General features: G+C 40.2%; 2 protein-coding genes across 4 annotated transcripts; one reads left to right on the forward strand and one right to left on the reverse strand.

The window, feature by feature from the left end:
• The first annotated feature begins 4681 nt into the window (after positions 1 to 4681).
• LOC131690413 (protein SERAC1) lies at positions 4682 to 8463 on the forward strand. Of its 3 annotated transcripts, none has more exons than XM_058976149.1 (6): positions 4682 to 5088; positions 5150 to 5472; positions 5577 to 5591; positions 5674 to 6360; positions 6415 to 6474; positions 7177 to 8463. In XM_058976149.1, exons 1-6 carry the CDS (start codon positions 5033 to 5035, stop codon positions 8292 to 8294), a joined length of 2259 nt encoding a protein of 752 aa, XP_058832132.1. In that variant the 5' UTR covers positions 4682 to 5032; the 3' UTR covers positions 8295 to 8463. The 3 variants fall into 3 exon arrangements, with proteins under 3 accessions (XP_058832132.1, XP_058832130.1, XP_058832131.1); XM_058976147.1 differs by having other exon boundaries at positions 4683 to 5088; positions 6415 to 6711; XM_058976148.1 differs by lacking the exon at positions 5577 to 5591 and having other exon boundaries at positions 4684 to 5088; positions 6415 to 6711.
• Positions 8464 to 15830: 7367 nt separating this feature from the next.
• Positions 15831 to 20350, reverse strand: LOC131691489 (zinc finger protein 226-like). Its single transcript, XM_058977922.1, has 2 exons — positions 20245 to 20350; positions 15831 to 17222 (listed from the first exon to the last, which is right to left on the reverse strand). The coding sequence occupies exons 1-2, from the start codon at positions 20343 to 20345 to the stop codon at positions 16115 to 16117; spliced, it is 1209 nt and encodes a 402-aa protein (XP_058833905.1). The 5' UTR covers positions 20346 to 20350; the 3' UTR covers positions 15831 to 16114.
• Between the last annotated feature and the right edge of the window lie 421 nt (positions 20351 to 20771).

Below are 20771 nucleotides of genomic sequence, written 5' to 3' on the forward strand. Positions count from 1 at the left end.
CACCAATTGTTCAAAAAACAATTTTAAGCTTAAGCCAAACATGAACCGCCATGTTTGAAAAACACGAAAAACAACCAAGTCCATTTCAGCCGCCAGAATATTTGTCTAAGTATTGAAATTGCCTTCAAATCGCATTCGCAAATTGCATTTGTTCCTAGGGGCAATTAGCACAGGCGAGTTGAGTCAAATGTCAAACTTTTTAAATCGCTGGACCATGTTCGTCCGCATTTTTTTGACCGGGAGGTGTCACTCCAATACAAGATGGAGAGTATCCGTCTTGACTCCAGTCAGGGTGGCCAGACCTACCGATTTATCGGTAGTCCTACCGATTTTGGTCTTCCCTACCGATTCACAGACAAACAAGGCAAAATTTTTGTTATTCCTACCGGAAACTACCGATTTTTATTGATTTTGGACACATCCTACTTAACATTCATTTTTTGGGTTGGATTTGGTCTGAGATCTGTGTTGTCAGTATTTTACAATTCTATGTCAATACTACGATTTTGGGACAACAACCCGGCCTACCGATAACTACCGATAAACTTTTAGTGACCCTAACGATCAGGGGTGCCAACCTTCCAGATTTATATGGATTCTTCCAGATTTTCAAGCCTCGTCCAGACATACAGATTTATGTTTGTCTCTCGGTTTGTCTGACCCAGATTTCAGGGAATTTGTCCAGATTTATCCAGACAATTTTAAAAATAACAAAATAAGTTTCAAGAGCTTTTCCTTGAATCATAAGCCAATTTTTGAGAAAGCTGGAAACACAACATACGACAGTTTTTTCGCTGAAAGTCAACAAATGTTTTGCCGAATTATATCAGCTAGAAGTTCCAGCAGCCCAAGATTTTGTAAACTCTGAGATTCAAATTTAATCAATGTGCTCAATGCTGAAAATCAAGCATTTGACATGTCCAAATTAGCAGTGCAATCACCGAATTTTTAGTAAGCCTATTCAGCTTTTTGTTGGTGGCTGCGTTCCCAAATGCGCACCCCACTTTGACAAGTCGTCCGTCCAATGTCAATTTTGACAAATAGTCAGTCTTGTCAATTTTGACAAGCCGTCGCTTGAGTTTCAATTTTCACATCACGGTAGGCGTTCATTTCTGTTCTCAACTAAAACGTTAAACGTCAAATTAAAATTTTGTATATTTTTCCGTTGAAAATAAAAAAAACCACAATCGAGTGAATTGAGGTGTTTGTTTTGTGGATCATCTCTAATTCAATTCGCCGATTGATATACTGAGAAAAACAATTATCAGCGACACTCGATTTAGTTGAAACAAATAAGCCGGTTGAATTGCAACCGATTTCGTCATTGCAGCTGCAATCGTCAATTTTCTATGAGATTGTTTTTTATCGCTTTTCTAGTTTGGCTTTATTCTTTTTTACGACGAATGCAAGATTCATTCGAAAGTGCTTTGTATTCCCGTTTACGACATCGAAATCAAATGGGCTTACTACGAATAAGAGTGGTTGTGATAAATGGTTAATTTTGATCGAAAATCACCCATCTCTAAACAAGGTTTGCTAATTTACTGTATTAAAAAAGATGGAGTGCTTTTCCGGGTGATTTTACACCGAGTTTCGTTGGTCATATCGTACGTGATGAATTCATGTAGGAGCAGAAGCTTGAATCCCTTAATTCTCTCGACACTCATAGTAGCATCCAAACAACTGAGAATATGTTATAAATTTATTAATCAGCCTACAAAAAGATGCGCGAAGCGATTGATATCAACGGAAAAGATTATTGAAAACAAATTTTAAATTTGGAGTTGAGAACATGAATGAGCAGGGTAGGTTAAAGTTTGTGACACTGAAGGCTTGTCAAAATTGACACTCCTGTCGATTTGTCAAAATTGACACTGGACGGTCGACTTGTCATAGTGGGGAGCGCATTTGGGAACGCAGCCACCAACAAAAAGCTGAATATATTTACTAATATACAAACATGTTTCATTAGTAAAATGTAACAAATATAGCCCATCGGTGAGAAATACACCATTTCTTAAAGAATTTAGGTCATCCAGACAATTCCAGACTTTTTAAAAAATTATGACAGATTTTTTGGAAAAACACTTGGCATCCCTGCTAACGATATTAAGGAATTCTATCTGGCCACCCTGACTCCAGTACACTACACACAACCATAAAATAACCTACAGAATAAGATCTTTTAACTTAAATTTAGGTACTTTTAAGCTGTGAGTCGCTTTCACACTTATTAGTGTTGTCAAAAACAAAACGAAAGATTCGACTCAGTCGAGGTCTTCCGTGCAGTAAGGTACTTTTAACCCTTGTGAAGGCAAGCCAAAATCCTAACATTAAAGGGCAAGCCGGGCCTCTCAGGCCCGTCTAAATTCAAGCTCCTTTTTGCCGTTCTCATATAGAAAGGTTATGCAATCGGTCGAAATTTCGACTTTTTAACCGAGACCCGCAGAGCCAAATCTCTTATGCCATTCGGCTCAGTTCGTCGAGATCGTAAAATGTCTGTATGTGTGTGTATGTATGTATGTATAGATGTATGTATGTGGCAAACAATCTCACCGATTTTTCTCTGAGGTGGCTGGACCGATTTGTACAAATTTAGTCTCAAATGAAAGGTGCAGCCTTCCCATCGGTCGCTATTGATTTTTTTATTGATCCGACTTTCGGTTCTGGAGTTACGTACAGTACAATCACAGCAAATTTCCATAGAAACTGATACCACCATGATCTCCAAATGATTCAATATATATTAAAATATGTGCAACATTACTTGGCTTTGCATGTCTAGATCATTAATGACCCACCGAAGGCACTTCGACCACATTGGCGGTTCTTGATGCCCCGGGGGAACTTATCAAGTTCCTAAGATAATGTCACACCTATTTCTCAGCGAATTTTTTACGGATTTTTACAAACTTGGTTTCAAATGAAAGGTACAGTATTCCCATTGGCTGCTGTTGAATTTCTGATCCGACGTCCGGTTCCGGAATTACAGGATGATGAGTACGAACACGCAGCAAATCCCGATTTCAGCGTATAAGGCGATGGATGTAAAAAGGTCAATTTTTTTCAAAAGGTCAGTACTCGGAAGATCACGTCGACTGTCGATTGGTTCTGAGCTCCATTTCGTTTGAAAACGACCAATAAATGTTTCTGGGTTGCTATTAATTTCTTCTGATGCATAACCGGAGTACATATTCATACTTTTCTGCATCAGATTCATCGTCGGAAGCAATATCATTCACATCTTTTTCCTCGCTTTGCAAATCAGTTTCGGAATCGTCTGCTGTTGAATTTGCTCGAATTTCTTCCATTATTTCAGATTCTTTGAGACGATTGAAAACATGGGCATATCGTCTTATAGCCATTTCAATTTTTGTTGCTTTTAGATCTTACAATTTGAATAATTACGACAACTATAATACAAAAAATAGACTACAAAAATAGACAATAACGACAGAGTTAGGTTATGTTGTATCCAAATAATTGTCAAGTAGACCACAGTGGGTGAAATAAAAGTATTTACCCAAAAAATATGACACACGTCATTATCGTATGCTATTTTTCCATTTCTTATAAAAGAAATGTATAGAATTCGCTCAAACTTTCAAGATTTTTTTCTTTTAAGAAAAGGTAAAAAGATAAAATCAATCAGATCATGAAAAAAATTTCTGCTAATATGAAGATGAACTCATCAAAATGTTTTTTTCAGATAAATATTAATGTATAAAACTCGTGGTATTCCTAGTAAATATTGCATGCACACCGGGCCTGCCAGGCCCGGCTTGCCTTTTTGTGCATGTAAAAAATTCAAACATAGCTGCGCATCACTCCATAGATGAAAATTTCACAATTCTTTATTTTTGTTATAGATTTCAAAGCTACTTATCAAAATTTCCATGCCCAAGCTTGTACTGCATACACATTTTTTTGTAACTAAAAAATTGTAACGTGCCGGGCCTCTGAGACCCGGTTGCCTTTTTGAGGGTTAAGTTGTTTCGGGTATACTCAAAATTAGGCAAATTCAACTTAAATTTAAGTAAATTAAACTCAAGGATGGGTTATTATTTTTGCCGTAGTTAAATGGAAACAACCTTCAACACGGTTTACCTAATTTTACCTTCCTGCACGATACCACGAGATTGAGTCAAAAGTACTGAATTTTAGGTAATTTTTCGGTGGCGTGTACAATGCACTCAAAAACATTCCCATGGGAAGGTGCACCTTTCTCTCAATCTTGGGCGTAGCGTAAATACATATTGTAATATATTATATGCTTATCTGAGCGCTAATATAGAGATAATATTCGTAATATTTCCTAGAAAATAAATTTAAAATATTCGTCGAATTTTTTGAATAACGTTACTATTAAACTTCAACTTAAATCGTAATACACAAAAAAAAACAATGAATGTCGGAGTTCACAACGCAGTATGTTGTTTCCGAAGAGTGCATCAAAACAACAACAAAAGTTCAAAAACAAAATTCTTTGCTGCGCTTTGAATGCATTTCTGCATCATGAATGGACTAGACATAAACAGCGCCGTACGCGTAATGTAACGGCAATATTAGTATAGGTAGGTGAGGTGACGCGTTTGGATCTGCTGATATCGCAACTCAGCTAGTGATCTCTGTCGCACCCACAAGGGTTGAAAGGGTTATGGTGAGAGAGAAAAATCCACCCAGCAAGTTTTGTCATCGTTGGTACCAGTTGTTTACTAAAATTTTCACGTAAATAATATCGTCCGAGCTTGGTATACGAGCCTACTAGGGTTTATTGTTGCCTTCTTCGGAATTAGATTTTTCATTCAACAACAGGAAACGTCAGTGATTGGTGGTGTTTTGTAGTGAATGAACAGATATTTGCAGTATAATAAATCAGTGCACGTTCCATCAAGTGTAATGGACTAAAAAATTATTAGTGACGAGTTTTGTACTAGTATAAGAACTATTAACCACAAGGCAGTGGACAGAAGTGAACTATTTTGAAACAGCCAATTAATGAGTAATGCAAATTTGAACAGATAAAATAATTATGCACGAGTATAAAAAGTACAGCAAACTTTTTGCTGGTGGCGGATTGGTGTCACTGTAAGTATAGTCTACAAAACAAAAATGCATGATTTTGGTCATAATTTTTTTTGTATTTCAGCTGTAGTATTGTCGGTTACGAAGTTTATCGTACGTATTCGGCATTGAACAGTTTGGTTGACACTCGGGTGTTGGATATTGACAGAAAGCGTCCGGATTACATTTACATCAAGCATCACATTTATCGTCAATCGCTGCAGGAAGAACTCGAGCAGGCACGACAGAACAGCAAACTGGTTAATATTGTTGTGCAACCCTTCGGCAAGTGGTGGAAGGTTTTGAAGCATTCGGTTGCCTGGCGGTTGCTCCGGATAGCCCAGGAAGGCGACCAGAACGATCGACTGAAGGCAGTCAAACAGTTGGCTTTGATTGACCATTTGAAAGGTGAGCTGGGTTTGTGTTCTGATAGGATTTAAGATTAGTTGATTCTATCATTAGTGTTAAAACGCCTGTTTCCATTTCTCACATGCTTACTATTCGGGCTGAAGGGAGCTCCATTCGAGGTACACATAGAAAGTGACCTTGTATCGCTTGGATTGATCACGAACTTTGTTTGCAAATTTGATGTCATGTTATCTCTTCCAGATTGGGACTTCCAGCATTTGGCTCAGTTGTGCGACGCTCAGACTGCAGTCTCTCTAGCGCGTTCGAACTGCGATTCTCGTTGGTTTCTACCGCCCCGGCAATATGGCGTGGAGAAGGAAATCCGGGAGGTACTATCCGACATCAAGAGCCTGATCGAGAAGCTAATTCCGGACCGGTGTGCTGTGTACGTATTGGAGCATACGTTCGCTGCAAATCAAATCAAAGAACCAGTTGGTGATGATGGAATCGATTATCGGCTGAGTTTGTCCCGTTACGAGCATGAGCTGCTGAAACAGGCGCTCAGTGCAATGGTCCATTTGACTGTGACTGCAGAGAACTGTCGGAAGATTATTGCCGCCGGTGGTCTGCTGGCTCTAATCGAAGCTGAGAAGCTGTTCAAGGATAATATCGACGTGAAACTTATCATTTCGAGAATCGTAGCAAATTTGTCCGTTTGTGGAGATTGCGCCTATGACTTTTTTGCAAGTGGCTGGATTAGTATATTGTCTCGCTGGCAGAAAGATATTGACATGCGAATGCAGGTTACTACCGATCTGACCCTGTCAAATCTGGATCGGGATGATCCGAACTGTTTCAGTTACGAATCAAACGTATATCCTCTCTATCCCAAGGGACGCAGGAAACGCAGACCGGATGTGGATGTAATTTTCATTCATGGTTTGCTAGGTAAATGAAAAGTTAGTTATTTCACAACTCGGTCTCATAGGTTTTTATTTTTAGGCGGTGTATTTGTAACCTGGCGACAAAAGGATCTTAAACCGCAGGCGGCCAGTCTCCTAGGTAAGAAACATTCATCCGTTAACTTAGTTGCATCCGGTGCAAACGGTACTGCTAGTGACTATCACGGACATGGTGATTGGATGCGAGCGAACGTTTCGGCGTCTAGTGCGATTGCAAAGCCCCAGACTGGTGGCGAAGTCTCACCACCAAAATCAGCCCCAATTGTACGACTATTTAACTGGTCTGCCAAAAAGTCCTCCTTCGATGAAGACGAGCCTCCAGTGGATCGTGCAGAAGGTAAGCGGGCCATTTATGCGTCTTGCCCCAAACTGCCAACCCTCTGCTGGACGGACGGACGTACATGGAGACTAAATTATGCGTTGCTTGTTTTAGATTTGAAGAGTCATTGCGCATAAGAATATCTTCAAAATTTTAAAATAACATGGATAGTTTTCGAAGTACATGAAATTTCTTCTATATACTTTGCGTTTCCAGAAGATTTTCCATACCTCGAATTCGACTTCAAACAAATAGTTGAGAAAGTTATTAGACATAACTGGTTCACTACAAATAGCTTTAAAAATTGAAATGAAATAATGGTCATTTTACAGAACGTCCAAAAAAGTAGTTCCGTTCCATTGCGTTCATGCCAACGTTTCAATTATTATTTGATTATTTCGTTATAGTTGAATAGTTTAACCTCACTTTCACGATACAACTTTAAAACTCATTCCTGTTTACTTTCATATTTCATCCTCGCAGAGGGCATCGCACCGTACAAAGATGAACTGCTTACGTTACAGCCGACGCCGACCAAGCGGCAGGCTTCAATCAGTGATACTCCCACCAAAGAGCTTATCCAGGCACTACAGGAAGACGAACCACTTAGTTCGGAATGGTCGGTCGTATTCCCCGATCTGCCCCTGGTTGCAGATGAAAAATTCACCAGTCCCAGCGCCCTGAAAACCGAAAGTCGGTACAGTGTTTCCGGGGATCAATGGATCGAAGAGTCACTTGGTGATGAGGCCGAGCGGCGGTCCTTCTGCTGGCCAATGGAGTGGCTGCCGAAGGATTTCCCCAATATACGCGTCATAGGGTTAAACTATGACTCGTCCCTTTCCCAGTGGTCGGCGAGTGGATGCCCTTGTGAGAAATACGACGGAAAGTTGGAAAAACGCGCTACAGAGTTCCTTCGTAAGCTGGCCAAATCGAACATTGGTCAGGATCGTCCTGTGGTTTGGGTTGGCCACTCGATGGGTGGTTTACTGATTAAAAGTATTATCGTTCAAGCTGCTGAAAGCGATGATCCGACCGTACAGAGAATAGCTCAAAACTCACGTGCCATTATGTTCTTGGGTACTCCCCATCGAGGCAGTGCGGTAGCCAAACTGAAACAGCACACATCCGCGTTGGTCTGGCCATCGGTCGAAGTTCGCGAGCTGGAAGAGAACTCGAAACAACTACTACACTTGAACAAGACATTTCTCAAAACCCTCGGTACGCTTGGAAGGAAACCTGAGATTGTAAGCATTTGTGAAGGTCGACCCACGGTACTGACTTCGTTCAAGCTTGCTTTCCACATTGTTCCGGAGACGTCCGCTCGGATCGACGAGGGTGACTTCTATCTGACCAGGGAGGATCACTTGAATCTCAGCAAACCGGTTTGCCGCCAATCGTTCCTCTACCAGCGACTGATCAGTGCCATCTGGTGTGCGATGCAATCAGCTAAAAATAACGACGCGAGTGAAGTGACGGAGGAGGACAGCGAGAAAATTTCCGGCAGTAAGGGGCTCGACAGTGGAAAGAAATCGAATTCTGTGTTCAATGATGTGTACCGTCGATTGCGACAAATGGACAAGTTGTTTAATATATTTCTCTAGATGACATTTCTGACACAATAGTTCAAATTTTGTTGTCTAGTGACAATGATGATGGTATTATATTTTATATTATGTTATTCAACGAGAGAGATTATTCTGTTATACATATTTATTGCTGTTCACCGACAAGAACTTTTACAATACAAAATTAATAAATTAGTGATAAAAATATAGATAATTGTGTTATTAAAACATACCGAAATTGCAAAATTTGCAGGATATTTTATGTCTTTGTCCAATCTATTATGTCCGATATTTTCTTCACTAGGAAGAAAATTTGATAAAACCCCTTTGCACACGAACGGTGTAAATTAAACTAGTTATGGAATTTGCGTTTCGACTTCGTCTCATCAGAATCCGACACCAACTTAGCGCCGCATTGACGCTAGCTTCAAAGATATAGATACAATTTGCGTTCGAAACGCAAATTCTCAATCAGTTATAGGTTTTTTACCTTCACGTGCAAAAGTAGTTTTACCTAATTTTCTCCTATGTTGAAAATATTGGTTTTAACCAAAATTTTTCTCCTTAGGGAAAAATATGGAATAGCGTCTAAGTTAATCCGGATTCTGATGAGAGGAAATCGAAGCACAAATTTCACAACCAATTTGATTTATTTATTCGTAGAGTAATTAAAAAACGGAGCTATAGGGTTGCCACCCCTCCAGGTTTGAGCCAGAGACTCCGGTTTTTTAGAGCGATATCCGGGCCTCTGGGTTTTACGCTAGGGGCAGATCACTTGTGATGCATTTTTAAAAATCAGCGAAATTAAATACATTTATTTCAATCTAAATAGAAATTCATAATGTATTTTGCGTTGCGTGCAATGTTGTTTGCGTTGCGTGTAAGACGTCAAAACCCTACAGAAAAACTAGCCCTACATTTAACAAAACGTCGAATAAAGTGGATCAGCGTAGGACGTTTGTTAAACAAACTTTTCTGCGGGGCAGTGCAAAGCTGATGCAAAAATGGAAATTAAAGGCATTTTTTCAATTTGATGCAAATTTGTTATACATTCTTAGAGTGATCTGCCCCTAGGTTTTACATCAATTTCTCCGGGTCTGGTGAGATGTTGGATAATATTAGGTCTGTAGTACATACTGAATTTGTTTGTTTCTGTGTAAGAAAGTGTAAGTAGTGCGTTTGCCACCTCCTGGGTTCAAGTTTTTTTTCTCGACAGACCCTTCCTTTCAAGATTTCCTGTATTCTGAAGATTTGGAGAAACATCTGTTTGATTTGGAGGAGCTCTTTATTCGTTTGGCGTGTGCGGGGCAAGCGCAGTGATTCTTCCACTGCAGATTGCCATGATATTGCGTAGTCTACCGGATTCGTACGGCGGTCTCGTTACGGCTTTAGAATCGCGACCAGAAGCAGATCTGACGATGACGCTCGTTAAGCAAAAGTTATTGGATGAATTTCAAAGGCGAAACGAGCGGGGTTCGGTATCGGGCGAAAAAGTTTTGAAGTTCCAGCAAAAAGAGCAGAAGAAACGACTGTGTTTTCACTGTCAGAAGCCTGGACATTTCCGGAAGGATTGCCGGCAGTGGTTGCAGCAGCAGACGAAAAGTTCGGGGGAATCAGTTAGTGCAAAAGCAGAAACACAAAAAGTGAAGAAAAGTGATGTGAAGGCCAAATTAACAGCTGAAAAAGACGTTCCAATATGTTTCACCATCGGAAATGGCCGTCGAAAGGGTTGTTGGTATATCGATAGTGGCTGTTCGAGCCACATGACCAACGATCGGGCGTTTTTTACCGATTTGGATGAAAGCAAACAGGTGCAAGTCGTACTTGCAGATGGCTCTGTGTCGAAGTCGTACGGAACCGGAGAAGGATTCGTGAAATGCGTCGTCGAAGGCGGTAAAGTGCTAGAGGTGAAATTGGTGGAAGTGCTTTTTATGCCGGCGCAAGACAGTGGTTTGATTTCAGTACGAAAGCTGACGCAGAAAGGATTTCAAGTGAACTTTGTCGGGTCAGCATGTTCGGTAGTGAGCGCCACCGGTAAAATTGTCGCATTGGGAGACCTGAACGGAAATTTGTTTGTGCTGAAAACTGTGGAATATGCGAAGATTGGCAAGGAGTTGCATCATCTGCCGAACTGCCAACATATGTGGCACCGACGATTCGGGCACCGAGATCCGGCCGTACTGGAAAAGCTAAAAGCAGGTAACCTCAGTATCGGCTTCAAGATAGATGATTGCGGTTTGCGGCAGGTTTGCGAAGACTGCCTGAAAGGTAAGCTCCCACGCACTTGTTTCCCTAAAACTTCCGATAGCAGAGCCAGTAGAATACTCGACCTTGTTCATACCGACGTATGTGGACCTGTGGCTAACGTGACCCCAGGCGGCTGCAAGTATTTAATGACGCTCATCGATGATTTCAGTCGCTATACTGTTGTATGTTTGCTGCGACAAAAATCCGATGTAGCAGACTGCATTAAGCGATATGTAGCTCACGTTAAGACGCGTTTTGGAAGAGCCCCATGTGTCATCCGATCCGACGGGGGTGGAGAATACGTCAACCGCGTGTTGAAGGTGTTTTATGAGAAGGAAGGAATTCTACCTCAGTACACTACTGCATACAGCCCCCAGCAGAATGGTGTAGCTGAGCGGAAAAATCGTACGTTGCAGGAGATGGCAACGTGTATGTTGCTTGACGCAGGACTCGGGAGGCAATACTGGGGCGAAGCGGTTATGACCGCCGCTTACGTTCAAAACCGACTTCCTTCTCGTGTGGTTGACAAGACACCATTCGAGAAATGGTTCGGAAAGGCGCCGAAGTTGGGCCACTTTAGAGTGTTTGGCTGTCCGGCCTACGTACATATCCCAGACGTTAAACGAACGAAATTTGACAACAAAGCGCAAAAATTAACTTTCGTGGGGTATTGTGAGGATCGTAAGGCATTTAGATTCTTAGATCCTGAAACGAATAATATCACGATCAGTCGTGATGCGCGCTTCATTGAGCAGCATGGTAATCCCCACATGATAAAGCGACAAGTTCACGAATTAGGAGAAATGAAGGCTGATCTAGAATGGCCAGAAGTTGATGCGGCTCAGGAGGAGATAGGTGCTCAGGAGGAACAGTGCGTTCAGGAAGAGCATAGCGCTACGGAGCAGACCGATCACGATTCAGATGAGGAATACTACGGCTGCGAGGAGCAAGACCTTGTTGGTGGAGCCGCGGGAGCAGAAAGTTCGACTGCCGGTGAAAAACGGTCGACTAGAGGTATCTTTCCACGTAGGCTACAGGATTACATAGTTGATGTGGCTCTAGTGGTTGAAGGTGATCCAGCTGACTACGATGAAGCCATCCAAGGACCAGAGCAGGATTTATGGCATGCTGCGATGAAAGAGGAGTATGATACCTTGATGCAGAACGATACATGGACACTCGTTGAACTGCCAACTGGCCGAAAACCAATCGGCAGCAAGTGGGTATACAAGAAAAAGGAGGACAGTGCAGGGAATATTACTAGGTACAAGGCTCGCTTAGTGGCGCAGGGCTACTCACAACAGTTTGGAGTGGATTACGATTCTGTTTTCGCGCCAGTTGCTACTCAGACTACATTGAAGGTTTTGCTAACTGTTGCTGGCCATCAGCAGATGGTGGTTCGTCATCTTGACGTTAAAAGTGCATATTTACACGGACGTTTAAAGGAGGAGCTGTATATGCAGCAACCGAAAGGTTTCCAGCAAAGCGGTAAAGAGAACCTAGTGTGCAAACTTCAACGCAGTCTTTACGGACTGAAACAAGCGCGAGTGTGGAATGAAACGATTTGTGGAATTCTTCAGGCGATGGGCTTCAGGCAATCACCAGCAGATCCTTGCTTATTCACAAAACGTACTCCAGAGAGTTTGATCTATATTCTAATATATGTGGACGATATTCTCGTTGCCTGTGTGTCGGAAGAAGCCATAACGAAAGTAGAGTATGAGCTGAAGAAAAAATTAACGCTGTCGTCGCTAGGGAACGTTAGTTGATTCCTGGGAATTCGGATCACGAAAGATATAAATGGCTACTATTCGATGGATCAACAAGGTTACATTTCAAAAATTGCAAACAGATTCAACCTTGATCACGCTAAAGGATCAAAGATTCCGCTAGATACAGGCTACTATCGCAGCAGGGACGGTAGCAAGCTGATGCCCGATAACAAGCAATACCAATGTTTAATTGGTGCGCTGCTTTACGTGGCTGTCAACACGCGACCGGATGTGTCTGCCAGTATTTCGATTCTCAGCCGAAGAGTGAGCGCTCCAACGGAAGTAGATTGGGTAGAACTGAAAAGGGTGGTTAGATATCTTGTTACTACAAAAGGCTATGTGCTGAAACTAATCAGTAAAAGAGAAGAGCGACTCAAACTAGTCGGCTACAGCGACGCCGATTGGAGTAGCGATACGGATGATCGCAAGTCTAACACCGGATACTTATTCCAGCTTGGACAAGCGACAATTGGATGGGTCAGTCGCAAGCAGACGTGCGTGTCTCTATCGAGTATGGAAGCCGAATACATAGCATTATCCGAAGCTTGCAGAGAAGTGCTGTGGCTGCGGATGCTACATGAAGATTTCGAGAAGCAGAAGGGACCGACTACTGTGCTGGAGGATAACATCAGTTGTATTGATTTCATCGATATCGATCGTTCGTCCAGACGATCTAAACACATTGACACTCGTTTGCATTTTGCTAAAGATTTGTCAGAGAAAGGAATTGTGGTTATTGAGTACTGTCCGTCGGTATCTATGATCGCCGATATACTTACGAAACCTTTGGGGTGTTTAAAACAGAAACAGTTTTCGGAAATGTTGGGTTTAACCGAGTTCAATAGTCGCTGACGATATCGAGGAAGAGTGTAGAAAGTGCTTTTCCTCGTATCTGTGTCTCGACGAGTTGCGAAGAAACGAGGCGAAAAGTGTATACCTATGAATTTCATGAACTTTGCTTTGTCATCATCAGTCCTAAAGTTACGCCCGTAAATAGAAGACGCAAAAAGTGTACGCTCTTTTGTTTTGCCATCGTTACACGCGGAATCCGAAAAGTCCCGGACCCGGTCGAAGTGTTACTTGTTCCGTCGGAGAATTTTCCACCTTGCATCCAGTCCGGGATCGTTGATTTACGCCCAATAAACTTCACCACGGATCTTCCGATTCGAACACTCCTTCATATTCGTTTGTTTTATCGAAGAAAAATGACAACAATGATCCAGAAATGTGAAATGTATTCCTGACGAAGTGTCCAAGGCAAGAATTGTTCAAAATCATCTCGTAGTTTCCTGCACGATGTCGGTCGGTGAGCAGATACATTTTAAGATCTTGCCAATTTATGCTATGGAAACTAAAGATATGCTAAGGCCATATTCAATCTAGATATGTTTAATGATCAGTCGCAACCTAACAAGTGATAAAACATCAAGTCGTGAGATTATTATGAATGATAATAACTACATATTTAGGTTGCGTTAGGATACAGTTCCGTAGAAGACCAACACATCGAGCATAGTTTGCACTCAAGAAAAAGATCAAAGATTTCGTTGAAAGGGAAAGTAGTGTCATGTACTCGTATGCAGAATCATCGTGACGAACCATCAGCTTAGAATTTTATAAAATTAAATTCTCCCATAACCTACATAGTGAGTTTTCATTTACGAAAAACTAAAAATTGAAATCGTTGATGCGAATTGATCTTGATATTGGCAATGAAATTTTAGGGGTTGTTTCTCTGCGATCTTGATCCAATTACCTCGATAACACAGCCAACTTTTTAGGCTACATAACCTTGTTTTTATAGTAAAAGCAAACGCCAGTTTGAAAAATAAAATAAAGAGTTCCTGATGTCTCCGGGATTCCAAAAGCGCGACGACAAAGAAGAGTAAATAGAGACAAAAATCAATCTTACGACCAATTAACCATAAGAATTGATTTCTTCACACGAAAAGAAAAACAATTTTGGTGTTGCCTAACTTCCCGTAACAATAAATGGTTGTTGGATTTTAAAAATGCAGACGTAGCTCTACATTCTTTGAATTTGTCAATTGTAGTTATTGTTACGGACACTTTATATAACATACTAGCGGAGAGAAAAACAATAAAACTAGCAACCATGGATGTAAACTGGCATCACGGAAGCTCCCATTAGCTTTGCATGGGCTTCCTCTTGCACTTCCCCTTTCAAAACCCTCATGCTCATTTGGCTGCACTTTTTGAGTCCGTTTGGCTGCACGGTTAAATAAAACAACCTGCAGAATAAGTTCTTTTAACGTACTTTTGAGTTGTGCGTCGCTTTCGCACTTATTAGTGTTGTCAAAAACAAAAAGAGAGATTCGACTCAGTCGAGGTCTTCCGTGGAGGAAGGTACTTTTGAGTTGTTTGGGGTGAACTCAAAATTAGGTAAATTCAACTTAAATTTGAGTATAAAAAACCTATCAATGAGTTGTAATTTTTGCCGTGGTTAAATGGAAACTACCTTCAACACGGTTTACCTAATTTTATGTTCCCCCACGATACCACGAGATTGAGTCAAAGGAACTCAATTTTAGGTAGTTTTTCGTTTCCGTGTGCAATTTTTGACACTTCGCTAGTCTGTGTATAAAGTGTCTAGTTATTATGCTATGGAAATTGAAGTACGTGACAGGCGATTTTTCTATTTTGCTCTTCAAATTTAACAACTGCAACAATGCTCCTACCTTTCATCTACTATCTTGCAGTTGACAACCCGTGTGGGCATTGTTGCCAGGACTTCGGTTGAAAAAAAATATTTCCCATGGTTGTTAGAATCACATTTGGTGCAATGTGTTCAACAGATGTCGCTAGTATAACGTGGGCGACGATTTATTTAGATTTTTCTCCGAGCTGTTACGTCCGTTTGTCTGTGATGTTATTTAGAGATATTTATTGTGTTCTACCTAACTGCATAAAAAGCATTTTACTTATGCTCTTTTTCATCAACTTTGTGTTTTTGAAGAAATTGGATTTTTTTTGCTTTTTATTATTTCTTGGTTTTCAATATCAAACGTATAACTTCTCTTTTCATTCATATATTGAATTACCAAGTGACGTGACTGTGAGAATAGGGCCCAAGATTTTGTAAACAAACTTTTATTTTTATGGTTTCTCTTAATTTACTATAATTTCAAAGCAGAAAACAATTGAAATTACTTCCACAAAGGATAAAAATTTACAGTAACGCATATTTTTCATGAATTCTACTCTGCAGCAGACTAATGAGCGAAACAAGTTTGTTTACAAAAAAACACTTTCGCCCTTTTGACGAATTAATATTGAAATAAATTTTGTTGCACGATTCAGAGAGGATAGGAAGATAGATGAAGAGGAAAACCCGCATAGTTGAAAACCATTTGTGACATCGGCCGAACAATAAACTTACGCAATGTAGTAAACGAAGCATTGTTTTTGAGTGTTATGTCTGCTAGTATATGTTGATGTTTCGATTTATTTCTGCAAGCACAACAATTACTAATGGAGTGATACTTTTGTTAAAACATTATTAATTCAAACCTTTATTTGATTGTACATACAATTCATTTATTGTGCGTATGCCATATACCTCACATGTGACCGTTAATGTAAATGTCTGTGCCTGCTCAAACATCTTTTCAACCTAAATGATTTGCCACATATATCACATTTGCACGTCCGCTCGCGAGTGTGAATTAACACATGTTGCTCAAGCAGATGCTTCTGAGGGAATCCTTTGCCACATATCTCGCATTTATGCAATCGTTCATTGCTGTGAATTTTTCTGTGCCTGTTCAAGGTACTCTCCTCATAAAATGATTTGCCACAAATATCACAATTGTACGGCTACTCGCCAGTGTGAGTTGACATATGTCGCTCAAGCAGATACTTCTGAATGAATCCTTTGCCACATATCTCGCATTTGTACGGCCTATCGCCACCGTGAGTTACCATATGTTGCTTCAGCAGATACTTCTGAGCGAATCCTTTACCACATATCTCGCATTTGTACGGCAACTTACCAGTGTGAGTTACCACATGTCGCTTCAGGTGATGATTATGAAAGAATTCCTTACCACATGTATCGCACTTATGCGATCGTTCATTACTGTGTATCTTTCTGTGCAAAGTTAAGACACTCTGACGGGTAAATGATTTGCCACATATATCACATTTGTACTGCCGCTCGCCACTGTGAATTACCACATGTTGCTTCAGCTGATACTTCAGAAGGAGTCCTTTACCACATATCTCGCATTTGTACGGCAACTCGCCAGTGTGCGTTAGCATATGTCGCTCACGCAGACACTTCTGAACGAATCCTTTGTCACATATCTCGCATTTATACGGCCGATCACCAGTGTGAGCTACCACATGTAGATTCAGGTGACTCTTCTCATAAAATGATTTACCACAGATATCACATTTGAACGGCCGTTCGCCAGTGTGAGTGAACATATGTCGCTCAAGCCCAGACTTCTGAACGAATCCTTTACCACATATCTCGCATTTGTACGGCCGCTCGCCAGTGTGCGTTAACATATGTCTCACAAGCAGATACTTCTGAACGAATCCTTTACCACATATCTCGCATTTGTGCGGCAATTCGCCAGTGTGAGTTAACATATGTTTCTCAAGTGGACACTTCTGAAGGAATCCTCTGCCACACATCTCGCATTTATACGGCTGCTCGCCAGTGTGAGCTACCCCATGTAGCTTTAGGTGACCCTTCGCATGGAATGATTTGCCACAGATATCACATTTGAACGGCCGTTCGCCAGCGTGAATAAACATATGTCGCTCAAGCCGACACTTCTGAGCGAATCCTTTGCCACATATCTCGCATTTATGGGGTCGTTCGGCTCGCTTTCGTTGCTTTGAAGATGCGTCTATCTGATCCATGAGCTCCCAATGTGAAACCGATACTATTGAACGATCGCTGTTAGTGCCAATGCTAAAATAATGTAAAAAAATAAACGTTTACTTGCCTGAAACAATAGGTTTGTTACAGAAGTACTCCGGCGCATACAGGGAGAAAGTATTGGCCACACTCTAGGTACAGTGTGGCCAATACGAGTTTGACGTATCCAAACGAGCAGAAATCTGACATATTTCTATTGTGAATACGTCATATTTCATGTTCGTTTGGATACATCATGGCCACACTCTAACTAGAATGCTCTTGGAGAAAGTCGCTTCTGTATTCAGCTCAGCTCATTATTTTCTGGAAGTAAACAGGAGTAAGTTTTTTGTTCCGGAGCATGAAGCTGGTTTTGGAACAAACCTTATTTTAGGAGCCGTACACTAATTACGAAAAGCTTTTTTTAGAACTTTTCAACCTCTCATTAGATAAGAGCTCGTAAGATTTTGGTAAACTCCCCCTCCCCCTACATAAGATCTTATCATGATTTGTGTAATTAAAAAATCATATTGTTAATTCAATAAATTATACGACAGCGAAAACGATACTTGTAGAACTATTAAAATAAAGTTCAAGGCAAAATTTAACTATAATCATCCGCAGTAATTTTTTTGCATTCTGATTTCGCCCAGTTGAAATTTCAGAATAACCAAAACCAAAACCATCGACAATTGAGCCACTCCTCACGCTGGCAACAATCAACAAAATTCCATAACTAATTTAACAATCATATTCTGTCGTTTTAAAACACTTCAATTCGAGGTCCACCTTTGCTTGACCTTGATGTACAATATGTGCTCGTATTGTAATAATATACAAAATGTTTGGGGCACAAGTAAGAAATAATTTATTAAAGCATAAGAAAAGAATATTTTTCTTATTGATTTCATTTTTCATGCATGTTTTATGATGTAACGTAAGAAGGAACGAACCATCTCTCCCCCACAGATATGATATTGTGAAACTCCCCCTCTCCCCATATGCCCTTACGTAATTAGTATATGGCTCCTTATTCATCAGACTTGTGTTATCGATATCAATAAGCAACTTAAATCTCTGTAAATCCCGTCCTAGTGGGGGAGGGGTGTTTGATTAGAACATTAGAAAAAATGCATTTAATTTCCATTTTTGCATCAACTTTGCACTCCCTCTCAGAAAAGATTAACAAACGTCCTACACTGATTCACTTTGTTCGAAGTTTTGTTGAATGTAGGGCGTTTTTTGTAGGGTTTTGACGTTTTGCACGCAACACAAAATACGTTGCACGCAACGCAAAATACATTATGAACTTCTATTTTGTGTCTTATGGGTCCCCACATTGTGAAAAGAAAAAGAAAAAGTAGTCTATCGACTCGCCATCAGTAAATGTTATGTTGTAGCTCACACATTGGTGAACCCAATATAATACTGTTTTAGTTGGATTGCGTTGTACGTTGACGTTTCGGCCCAAACAGTCATTCCTGAAGGTGAATGCCGCTCACATACTTGCTATGTATGGCTATTTTCTATCTAATATATATTTCTTGCACGATTGTATATTGTTGAGCGTAATTTTTTTAAAGTTCCAGTGAAAGTGTCACGTCTCTACATTGAAAGTTGACCGAGCAATAAGGGATCAAGAAAAAAACGGTATATTGTGGCCGAAAAATTAAAAAAAAGCGTGGAGGCAATAATTATTTTTCGTTACACAGTTATGGTGTCTACGGAAAAGTTGCTGTATAGCACCTAGCGCTTTTTCTTGATAGAATCATACTAGTTAGGAATTCAGCCACTAGGGCGGCGTTGTTATCAACTTTTCAATGGAACTAGATAGAAATGTGGTGTCTTCGAAAAAGTTGTAGGTCCTATCATTTTAAATATAGGTTTCAGAGCATTATTTCGTTAAAAATTTTACATATTGTTTTCATAAATACGCCATATTTCAAAACTTGTAGGACCTACAAAGTTAGTGTCTTCAGAAGATATACCTTTAGTTACCTGAAATACAACTTTGTCATATACACCATCTTTCTATCTCGTTCCATTAAAAAGTTGATAACAGCGCCGCCCTTGCGACTGAATTTCAAATTAATATGAAATAATCAAATAAAGCGCTAGATGCCATGCGCCAATATTCCCAAAGACATCATAACTCTAAAATGGAATATAAGGAAAGGATGTGCTAATAAAAACATGAAATGTTAAGTGCTAATGTAGTTTTTAAGCCCTTCAGTAGGATGCGTCCTCTTGAAAATTATAGGACCTTTCACATAGTTTTTTTTTCGGGCCCAGGAATCATACGGCGCTGCACATAAGGCTTCTTGCATTGGATTTAAAAGAAATCCTAAAGAAAAAAAATTGCGGAAAATTTCAGTTTATATTAACCATTGGCTGGAAATGGCTAAAATCAATAAATGAGATGTTACATTGGAATAAATGAGGTTAAAGCTCATAATTTAATCGATTTTATTTTCCAAATTCAGCTTCGAAAAAAAGTCGCATGCGCAGAAAAAAAATTTGCAAGTGCAAAATTTCAAAATCTGATCATGAAAATTTTGCGACTTTTGTATAATTTTATATTGTTTATTATTTTGATAAAGACACGGCATAATGAGTTCTGGTCTTCGGTATTCGTTATATTATAATCACGTGCTGTGCTGCAAATAACTCAGTTTGTTTACATTTGTCACTAAGGACCATTTGAATCAGCACTCTTGATTTATGACGTTCAGTTTCAATGAGCAATACGGTATATATAGGTGTGGCAGAATACACGGTTTGCTAGTGTTAGCAACCAAAAATATGTAAACAATCTAGAAGCACCACGGGTCGACGTCATACCGTTCACACGATTCAATGGGAGCGGAGCGAACGGTATGCCGAAAGCAAGTCGATTTATTCTGTGATCACTCACACCACTCATGTAAGATTCACTTTACGAATACCAAAGTGCCATCTTCGCCATACCTGTATATACCAGATTGGTTCAGTTCGGCAATGGCTTAACACATCAGAGCAATAATAATAATGTCCGTTGATGCTCAACACAAGCTGTAGTAAATAAAACATATCCTACCCATTTGGTGAAATCGTTGCCACACGTTCAGTACCGCTGGTTTTATCGGTAGTTTCCTTCTGCGTCGTAATTGGGGTCGAAAGTCCATTCACAAGCTCCATGAAACAAATCGATCGTGAACCGACAAATGGGCGAAACTAACAAATGTACACAAACAGAGATTTGATTAATATCTGAAAGAGGAATAAAAATACTTCATAAAAAATATAAAAACTCATTTATAAATATTTCACACTTCATGAAAATCAATAAAAAACAAAACGGCGGATCCGACTTTCAACTGTAAACAAAAAGCCAGACGGGTTACGCCTCTGCATTTCTAAGGTAGTGTATACAGGCGAAATTGACAGCATCATTGTTTACAAGGTCCGTAAACAGAATCGCCCTAAACAAAAACCAAGTGCTTGTTACGCCCAGGGGGAATAACAAATTTTCCCCTCCAGCGAGCACGGCGAAAGCCACATTTGATTTTTGTTTTTTGGCGACACTGCAGGGCGAAATTGAGAGTCGTCAAAACAAGAGGGCGA

The sequence above is a fragment of the Topomyia yanbarensis genome, chromosome 3 (assembly GCF_030247195.1).
Source record: "Topomyia yanbarensis strain Yona2022 chromosome 3, ASM3024719v1, whole genome shotgun sequence".
NCBI classification, from domain to species: domain Eukaryota; kingdom Metazoa; phylum Arthropoda; class Insecta; order Diptera; family Culicidae; genus Topomyia; species Topomyia yanbarensis.